The sequence below is a fragment of the Carettochelys insculpta genome, chromosome 4 (assembly GCF_033958435.1).
Source record: "Carettochelys insculpta isolate YL-2023 chromosome 4, ASM3395843v1, whole genome shotgun sequence".
NCBI lineage: Eukaryota > Metazoa > Chordata > Testudines > Carettochelyidae > Carettochelys > Carettochelys insculpta.
In genome coordinates this window covers 130,215,417-130,225,743 of record NC_134140.1, presented here as the reverse complement: position 1 = coordinate 130,225,743, position 10,327 = coordinate 130,215,417, and the positions used below count along the sequence as shown (strand labels likewise).

Here is a 10,327-nt window from a genome sequence, read left to right as displayed (position 1 = left end):
CTTCATTTCCCACATTCCGTATAGGACAAGTTGTCATGTTATCTCATAATTTACATCTGAGAACGTATGTTGAGATGGAATGGTTGCAAACTACACTTTTAATATTTATTTTGGAGACAGGAGGTCGTCTCTTTTTGTTGCTTGTAGCTAAATTTATCTTCCAGTGTGGAGTGGATATTCCTAATAATTTAGCAGTTTTAAAATATCAACTTCCCAAGTCATCTTGTTTCACTTGAAATGGAACCTTCAACAACATAGAGCCCAGCTGTGCCAGCACTGAGTGCAGAATTCAGAGTGAGCTGATTAGTAGCTCAGCCTAAACACTCTGTCCCATAACTCCATAACAATGCACAATTAGACAGTATAGCTGAGCTTTTGGCCAAGTTTAAAGGATGTAATTTCATGCATAACTTAAGACCAAGATATGCAGTATATACCAATGAATGGTAATAAAGGCAAAGTAAATTTTAATAAATATTTTTCATTAAAAATTGAATATCTGTTAGGCACATACAGTAGAAATTTCAGAATCAAAAAGTCAATTTAATCGCCAAAAGAGGCCTGCAACAGTCTTTTGTTATGCTTTTTGTATGGTGCGATTGAAAAGGTGCCTCATTATCTGACTGTAGTCAAGTTTTTTTGGAAGGTGCATAGATTTCTTTCATGTTTTGTAGGCCTCACTGTTATAAATCTAGTGCTTTAAAATGTAAGGTATAATACAAAATGTGTACAATGAGGCCCTTAAAGAGTTTACACTTAGGTATCAGATTATATAACTAGGATACGAGTTCAAGGACAGAAAGAAAAGATTTGGAAATGGAATTACATATGGTCATGTTTACTTCTGCTTGCTTTACAAAAGATCATACCATCTAAAGTCCTTGTCATGCAGTCTGGAGTGGCTCACAACCATGAGCAACTGCATCTGGGTAGACTGCCAAAAGTAAGGCAAACACCCCCATATTAGTGGTATGTTCTGTAATTAGATTTCACCAGCCCCATAACAACTGTGAACTCCCAAAGTGCTACAGGAGTCTGATAATGGAGTCACAGACAGTCCCCTAACACACTCCAGCCTATCTTGTCAAGCTGGAAAATGTGATAAATGATCACACCAATAATCACAAAATATTTGGGTTATGTCCAGTCCCAAGAGATCAGTCACTCTTCTAGGCCAATTTTCACCCTGGTCTGACACTGCAGGTAACCAGTTCTATAGTGAGCAACTAAAGGTTGATTAGCTAGGAAAAAGGAATGAGAATTATTGGGAGGTTAAAGCAGGTGCAAATATATGTACAGGTGAGTCACAGTCTAGAATTCCAAACCAAAACCAAACCAGCAGTCCTGTAGCACCCAAAGGCTAACAGTATAATTTATTAGGTGATGAGCTTTTGTGGGACAGACCCACTTCCTCAGATCCGGAGAATTCCAGATGGTAGTAATGTAGATGTAGTAATATGTCACTTCCCCCGAAGTCTTAAATTAGAGCTACCCAGAATACCCGGCAGTGACAGAGGCATGAATTTGAGAGTCTTTGATCTCTGATCATCACACCCAATGATGACTCGCTATGAAATGCGACAAATTCAGCAGTTTCATGGTAAAGTTCTTCATTTGCACGCCAGGTGGGTTTTTTTCCCCGTACAGTAATCCCTTGCTATGACAGACTAATGCGGGGAAGGGGTGTCTGTTAATTCTGAAAGTCTGTTAAATCTGAATGGTTATGCTGTATGACAATGTACTGACCTTCCCAGCCCATCATTCTCATTCTCATTCTCCAGTGAGGCTCACTCCTGTCCTCTGCCACCCCTCCTCCCTTCCCCTCTCCTGCCTCATTCTTCCCCTCACATCTCCCTCTCCCAATTACTGGGAGAAGAGCTGCATGCCAGCCTGGCTCCTTCCCACTCCCGTGGCTCTCGGTGTGCTCAGCACTGCGACTCCTTCCGCCCCCAGCTCTGAGCTGCCTGCGTCAAGACAGAGCATGGCCGCCACCCCCAGCCTACCGCAGCGGCTGCTGAGCGCCACTGTGGGCAGCGGCGGCAGCTGGGTGCCCACATGCTCCACGCACACAGGACTGAGGAGCGCTCCCATGCCAGGCCGCCACCCTTCCACTCATGAAGCTCCTCTGACCCTGCTGGCCCCGGCAACGGTGGCTCTCGTGAGTTGCCAGCATTTATGTTGGGGGGAAGGGGAGCTGGCGGACAGCATCAGTTATTTCTGAAGTTCGTTAAATCAGGGTTCGTTAAACTGAGGGCTGACTGTAATTTTCAGCCAGCAAAGTGGTGGAGAAAGGTCTTGCCTGTCTCTGTCATGGCTTTGAAACTGCAGTAGCCAATACCAAGCTACATGTGATGGTATTGGGCAGCTCTTCACAAGGGGTTTAAAGGCTACAAATCTCACAGGCTGTCCTAGGGCGAATCCAGGTCTCCTAATAGGCTTTGATCATACACCTCTGCTGATGCTTGAATCAATTCACAGGCAATTAGAGGAAGGGGCAGCTAGGTGCAGGGTACCGAGGGGGCCAGGACACCCCAGCCCAGGTACCTGGTCAGGATCCTGGTGACGATGAGTTTGACCCAGGGCTCAGTGGGATCCAGACACACTCTCTTGCCCTGCTTCAGGGTGGCTCTGCAGGGAGGCAAAGGGGAGAGCCAGGTGAGTGTGAGGCTGGTGGGGGGCGCAGATGGGAAAGGGACAACAGGACTTGGATACTTACATGACTTTGGGTGCCCTGAAATGGGGCTCCTCATGGATCAGCTCCACTTGGGCGATGCGCTTGGGGTGGATCACCTCGGACAGGGTCTCAATACACTGGCACTGCAGCTCACCAGCCATGGGGGCTCCTGGGGATGGGGAGATGGGCTCAGCTCCTGCCGGCTGTCAGATCTCTGCAGGGGGTGGCAGAGGACACCCCTCACGCTCCACTGCACCGCATCCATCACCCAGATTCCTCCCACATGCAGCCGGCACCTGGACACCTGGGTCCCATCCACCCTCCCCAGCCCAGTGGGAATGAGACTCCCCACCCAGATCCCAAGGCCCAGTTGGTGCAGCGAGCCCTCACCCCAGCCCAGTGTGGCACAGGAAACCAGGAGCAGCAGCAGCAGCAGGGGGCTGCAGGGGGCGAAGCTCCGGGAGCAGCTCATGGTCTGGGCTTGCGGCACAGGCTGGAGCTCGGGTATCTGGGCTCAGAGGCTCAGCTCAGCCCTGCTGCCACTTTTATCCCGAGGGGAGCCTGCAGGGAATTCCAGGGAGTCCCATTGCTTGGTGCACTCAGCAGGCAGGGGAGATATGGGGCCCAGCCCACCCCAGCCTTCCCAGCGAGCAGGGCACATGCTGTGGGCTTCTGGCCCTGTCTGCTCAGCGGCCGCCCACTGGAGTGGGCTGTGTTCTCTAAGCACCCAGCAGGGCCTGGGCCTTCCTCAGGAAAACACCAGGAAAGGGCAGTGCTGTTTGTTTAAACTGCAATCTTGCAAAGTGCACCAACTTGAACTATTTGTTCAAAGTACAGTGTAAAGGAAATCGCATTGGAGTAACAGAAGAGCCAAGAGCATTCGCCTTTTCTCCCACTGTTGACCAAAGACTGTGGTTATTGAGGCAAGCTTAGAGAACAGTTCACAGCTTCACGCTTGGCAATCAGTACAGCCAAATACAGCCTCAGCTCAAATGAAAGCATTCCAAAGAACATTCCTGTCTCATGCAAACCTCTGAGGACTCAGCGTGCAGACATGGATCCCCAGCTGTTGACGAAAATGCTGATAATTCTCACTAACACATCATAAATAGCAATCCAGTTATTCCTGAAGCTGCAAAGTGATGATGAGACCATGAAGCATAAGTATGACACAAGGTTTCTTATGGCATTTGCGGAGATGCTGACCACAGAGGAATACTGCTACTGGCCTCAGGAAACAAGCACTGAGTGGTGGAATCACAACATCATGCTAGTCTGGGATGACAAGCGGCTTCAGATCTTTCAGATAAGGAAAGCCACTTTCATGGGACTGTGTGCTGAGCTTGCCTCCACCCTGTGGCACAAGGACACATGAATGAGAGTGGCCTTGCTGGTGGAGAAGCATGTGTCAATAGCACTGTGGAAACTGGCTACTCCAGACAACTACTGATAGCTTGCCATTCAGTTTGGAGTGGGAAAGTCAACCACTGGGCCGATGGAAGTGTGCAGAACCATCAATCACCTCCTGCTCTGAAACACAATATGCATAAAATTGTGAATGGCTTTGAGCAGATGGCTTTGCACAGTTGGTTTTGCATGGATGGCTTTGCATGGGTGGCTTTTAATGGATGGGCTGTGATGGTGCGATAGATGGTACGCATATTCCAATTCTTGCACCAGACCACCTAGTACATTAACTGCAAATGGGTTTTCTCCAGGGTTCTGCAGGTGCTTATGAATCACTGTTTGTGTTTCACGGATGCTAATGCAGGCTGATCTGGAAAGGTGAATGATACATGCATCTTTCTGAACAATGGCCTATTCAGGAGACTGCAAGCAGGGACTTTCTTTCAGGACCAGAAGATCACCATGGGGGAAGTGGAAATGCCAGCTGTGATTCCTGAAGAACCTGCCTACCCATTAATGCAGTGACTAATGAAGCCATACATGGGGAACCTTAACAGCACCAAGTAACAGTTCAATAACAGGTTGAGCAGGTGCAGAGTGACTATGAATTGTGCTTTTGGCCACTTTAAAGCCTGTTGGCATTGTTTATATGGGAAGCTGGACATGGCCGATGATACCATCCCTATGGTTGTCACCTCATGCTGTACCCTCCATAATATTTGTGAAGGAAGGCGGATGAAAGCTGCGCTCAGGGTTGGACTGCTGAGTTCAGTACCTGGAAGTGAGTTTGAACAGCCTGCAACCAGGGCTGTTAGAAGGATCCTAAGGGCCAGAGATGCCTTGAGGCAGCAATGTGATGCTGAAAGTCAAAATTTGTTGCCATGCATGGGAGTGCAGTGGCTGCATTGTTAGAGGACTATTCTGGTTGGTCTGTGCGCTGTGCTTAGTGTTACTGCCACCATAGTTTTGGTGGGGTATGCTTGCTTTCTTGCTTTCATGTAATGGAATAAAGATTGCTTCAAAGCACATGCATTTCATTTGTTACACACAATGAGCATAGGACACACGTGAAGCTTGAAATATCTGCAAACGATCAAGGGGTAGGTGAGGCATGCCCTGAGAGTTTCAAAGATAAGGTAGCCATGTTCCCAGTCTTATGGGGTCTCCTCACTGTACCAAATTTTCCCAAATAGATTATACATCATGTTGACTGATGTCTCACTACCTGCCTTGACTGCTTATGCAGGGATGTTGTCTGGGCCAGGTGCTTTTCCACTTTTCAGATGGGCAATAGCTCTTCTGATTTCTTCTTTTGTAGGTCTGCTGCTGTTAATTTGCAGAGTAATAACTCGGGAGATTGCCTGTGGGCAGAGCAGTTCAGTAGCTCTTCAAAGTGTTCCTTCTATCTACTGCACTGCTCACTTGGGTTCGTCAGCACATGCGCCTCCTTATCCTGTACTGGCTGATCCACTGTGCACCATGACCCAGCTACCTTCTGTGTGATGTCATACAGCTCTTTCAAGTTCCTCTGTCCTGCAGCTTGTTCTGCTCATTGTGCAAGGTTTTCCACAAAGTTCTTCTTGTCCTGTTTTACAGCCTTTTTAACTTCCCTTTTGGCTTCTGAATACAGTCTCTGAGTTTCCACTCTGGCTGCTCTTGTTTTGCTGTTGTTGATTGCTGCTTTTCTGTCCTTTCGTTCATTCACTTTTTTCAGAGTTTCTGCTCTGATCCATTCTTTGTGATAGCTTGTCCTCTTTCCCAATGTTTTATTGCAGGTCTCGTTCTCGGCTGTTTTGGTGTCTTCCTAGATTTGTTCCTCGGCAGCATCTTCTGGAATCAGGCTTGTCAGAAGTGCATATCTGTTGGACAGCTCCACTTGGAAACCTGCTCTTGTCTCTAAATCCTTCAGTTGCTCCATGTTGAATCTCAGTCCCGCCTTGGTCACTTTTGTGGTGTACCTCTTGAGCTTGAACTTGAGTTTTATCATGACCAGATGGTGGTCTGAGCCTACATTTGCTCCTCTTCTAGTGTGGATGTCCTGCATTGATCTTCTGAAAGAACTGCTGATACAGATGTGGTCAAGCTGGTTTTCTGATGGTCTAGTGAAACTCAAGTGACCTTATGGATCCTTTTGTGTGGAATAACACCATCTATCACCAAACTGTCGAAGCAACAAAAGTCACTGATCCCCAGGGAAGCCAAGGCAGCTCCCTGTCCAGGAGCCCCAGGGAAGACGTGGCCTCTCGTGAATAATTGAATTTGCAAATGTAGCACTTGCGAATGTCAAGACCCTGCTGTACAGCAGTCTTGAAAAGAGCCACAGACGGTCCCCTTAGACCAGGGATCTCAAACTCCTGGCCCGTGGCCACCTATGAACTAGAAGATGTTTGTAATCTGGCCTGGGATGTAATCTGGCCAGAGATGTGTATGTCTAACCTTGTCCCCCAAGTCCCACCCCTTCCTGCCACTGCCCTGTCCTCTCCGCCTTCCCCCCATGGCAATCCATCCCCTGAAGGATGCAGCCTCAGGGATTGCCAAGGTTCCCTGATGCAGGGTGGCAACCGCAGTCAGCCCTTCCCCACCGCTCTGCACTCCCTGCAGTGACAGGATCCACAAGGAACTGGAGCCACTCTATGGGCACACTTGCTCGACTTCCCAAGGGCTCCTGCTGCCATGGAGCATGCGGGGCTGGGGGAGGCTGACCACTGCTGCCTCCTCACACTAGGCCACCCTAAGTAATTCCCAAGGACAGGTGCGTCAAGATCCAGGGCCTCGAAGGGTGGGGAAAGGGTGGGGCTGTGGCAGGAGGGGGAGGGGCTTTGGGGACAAGTTTGAACACTCCCCACCCAACACCACGCCTCCCTGGCCAGATTGATCCATTCTGTAGGTGGTCCACAGGCTGGTAGTTTGAGACCTCTGCCTTAGCTACTTGAGCCTATCTTGCCACATGGACATGCTGTACTATGTCAAAAATGGTAACTTATGCCCCAAACCACAAAATATCTGCTTTACACCCATTCCCAAGAGACCAGCTGCTCATCCAGGGCATGTTGCATCCTCGCCCTCACACCAAAGTCAGTGGTTGTAGACAGCTCTGTAGTAAGCAAACCAAAGTTTGACTATCTAGGAAAAAGGAATAAGAATTAAAAATACACGGTATGTACAGATGAGTCATAGTCTGTAATTTCAAAAGATGGCAGAGATATCGTAATCTGCCAGTTGGGTTTAGGTCTATCAAGAGTAGCTTTTGGGATATCCATCTTCTCATTCTGTTATTCTATTAGAATCCAGACAGTCAGGAGATTAATATTTTTAGCTTGTATCCATATTTACCCCTTCTTCTCGGAGAAATGAAACAGGTGGAAACCATTGCCACAAAAGTCTTTTATTTATGATAGAGGAGGGGAGGAAAGGAATACATTTCACCAAGTCTTTATTTCATCCACAATGACCATCTGCTTTCCATGAACAGGGCTTGCACTTTCCTGGTAAAATTGCTCAGAGTATTACACCTGGGTTCTTTCTCATTTGATGAGTTACTTACATGCAGGGGTATTCACAACGCAAAAGTTTGCTGTTACATTTTAGCAGGATGCAGATAATGGAAAACTATGCATTCAAGATCCCACCAGTTTTCCATGACATTGAAGCACTAAATGCATTTTTATATATTTTAACATCTACTTTGAATTATAGTGTGCTGGTTTGGCTTCCAGCTATGAGTGTCAATTTTTAGCTGATTCCCACAGCGTTCAACACAGTCGCACCACCATTAGGTAAACATCACATGCCATTTATTTTGCTTACTCTTCAAAATCATCCAAGGGAGACTGTAAGCTCATGAGAAACTCTTGCAAGGAAGTCAGCAAATTAGCAGCAATGCTAAGATCCAGATCTAGCTTTTAAAGTTTTACACTAGTTTTGCCAAACCCTTCTAATATCACTTTCTATAACAGGGGTCCGCAGCCCTACAACAGGTACCAAGAGTGGCATACGAGCAGATTTTCCTGACCTCTGCAATTTTCAGTAGAGTGTTCTTTGCATCCCAAAAAGACTTCATGGTCTGGAACAGTGACTTGCCTGTGTAGCTTTCAGCTAGTAGAAGTCCAAAGAAACAGTGTTGTATGGCACCATGAAAATAGCATCGTAAAATGATGGGAAACCGATCACCATGAATGAAATCAGATGTTTAGCCTACTGTTAAAGGGTGATATTTCACTGGTTTGGCTTCAGTTACAATACATTCTACATTTTTATATCCCATTACCTCAAGACTCATCACAGATTAGTCCTGACAAGTAGGGTGGATGAACTTTCTGTTTGTTTCCATAGCATTTAGCATGCTTACTTCGTTAAGAGTCTAAATCAGTGATGGCTTCAAGAATACCTGGATAATTTCCATTCAGGGGAGAGCTGCTTATCTGATCACCCAGGCAAACTTTCCTTTGTGATAGATGGTGTCTTGCACTAAAAATCAAAATAATCAGGTAACTTCCAGTCCCAAAGAACCAGTCACTTACCCCAAAGCATTTGTACCTTATGCTGTTCACTACAGACAATACCTGTAGCCAATCCTGTAGTAAACTAAGACAGTTTTTATTAAAAATGAGAAATGATCATTATTTACAAGACTAAAACAGGTAAACCTACACCAATGAGTACAGTCTCAGGTTTCAGAAAGGTGATAGACCCTTCTCCAATGTGCAAGTGCTACATGTCCTTGAGGGTTAAGCCAAGCTAAAAACCTCTTGCTTATGCATAGAAATCTTCACCTGTCAGGGTTCACGCAGCAGAGAGATATAAGTATTTCAGGTAAGGGGTATTCATCTCCTTCCCACAGAGCTCCAGCTGTGATAGGATGAGTGGTCATGCATGTCCTTCCTTCATGGGCGAAGGGATAAGGATTAACAAAGACCTTTGTTCACTGATGGTTAATGGTGTCTGGTCTGATGTCTAGAGGCCTTCTTTCATTGGGCAGGAGATGATACCTCTTGTGGTCAAGGAACATTTCACACTTGGGCTACCTCTACACAGGGATGCTACATCGAAATATCTTATTTCGATGTAGCGAAATTGAAATAAGCTATTTCGATGAATAGCGTCTACACGTCCTCCAGGGCTGGTGCCATCGACATTCAACGTCGATGTTGGGCAGCACTACATCAAAGTAGGCGCTGCAGGGGAGCGTCTACACACCAAAGTGGCCCAAATCGAAATAAGGGTGCCAGGAAGAGCTGCAGACAGGGTCACAGGGCGGACTAGCACTTCCCAGGCAGCAGCAAGCCGCTCCCTTAAAGGGCCCCTCCCAGACACATGCAGCCTGCACAGCACGCGGTCTGCAGAGCCACAAGCACGCATGCCCCATGGAAGCAGTATGGACCCCCAGAAGCAGCAGCAGCAGCCAGAGGTCCACACACCTGCCCCTGGAGGAGCAGTGCTTGCTCTGCTTAGTGCCATGCAGGAGGCAGCTGACCATCTTTTATTTGTGGAAGAGGAGCTGCCCCCAGGGGATGAGGAAGCAGCCCCAGACCTTGCTGCCCTCCCAGCCCCACCCCCCACCGCACACGCTGCCAGCTGTGGAGCTACCCCACAAGCACAGACTGGTGGGAGTGGCAGGTGCTCAGCGAGTGGGACAACGACCACTGGCTCCGGAATTTCCGGATGAGCCGGCAGATATTCCTGGAGCTCTGCCAGTGGCTCACCCCTGCCTTATGGCACCAGGACACCTCCATGCGATGTGCCCTCACTGTCGGGAAATGGGTCGGCATCACTGTCTGGAAGCTGGCCACTCCAGACAGCTACCGATCTGTAGGGCAGCAGTTCGGCATGGGCAAGGCCACCGTCGGGGCTGTCCTCATGGAGGTAGGAGGACCCATGGCGGGGGGGGGAGCCCAGGGCTGGAGGGTCAGACACACCCTGCACACCCCTCACTGGTGCTCTCTCATGTCCTTCCCCTGAAGGTCATGTGCACAATCAATGCCCTGCTCCTCCACAGGCTCGTGCGGCTTGGGGACCTGGATGCTGCCATCGCAGGGTTTGCCAGCCTAGGCTTCCCAAATTGCTTTGGGGCTCTGGATGGGACCCATATCCCCATCTGTGCCCCGGACCACAGCGGAGGACGCTTCCTTAATGGGAAGGGATACCATTCCGTGGTCCTGCAGGCCTTGGTGGACAGCTGGGGCCGCTTCCTGGACATTTATGTTGGCTGGCCTGGCAGCACCCACGACGCCGGGTGTTCAGAAATTC

At 48.3% G+C, this 10,327-nt stretch overlaps 1 protein-coding gene across 1 annotated transcript; it reads right to left on the bottom strand.

Moving 5' to 3' along the window:
* Positions 1–2,498: 2,498 nt before the first annotated feature.
* Positions 2,499–3,173, bottom strand: LOC142012931 (interleukin-8-like). Its single transcript, XM_074993978.1, has 3 exons — positions 3,065–3,173; positions 2,717–2,843; positions 2,499–2,628 (listed from the first exon to the last, which is right to left on the bottom strand). The coding sequence occupies exons 1-3, from the start codon at positions 3,144–3,146 to the stop codon at positions 2,499–2,501; spliced, it is 339 nt and encodes a 112-aa protein (XP_074850079.1). The 5' UTR covers positions 3,147–3,173.
* Positions 3,174–10,327: the final 7,154 nt, after the last annotated feature.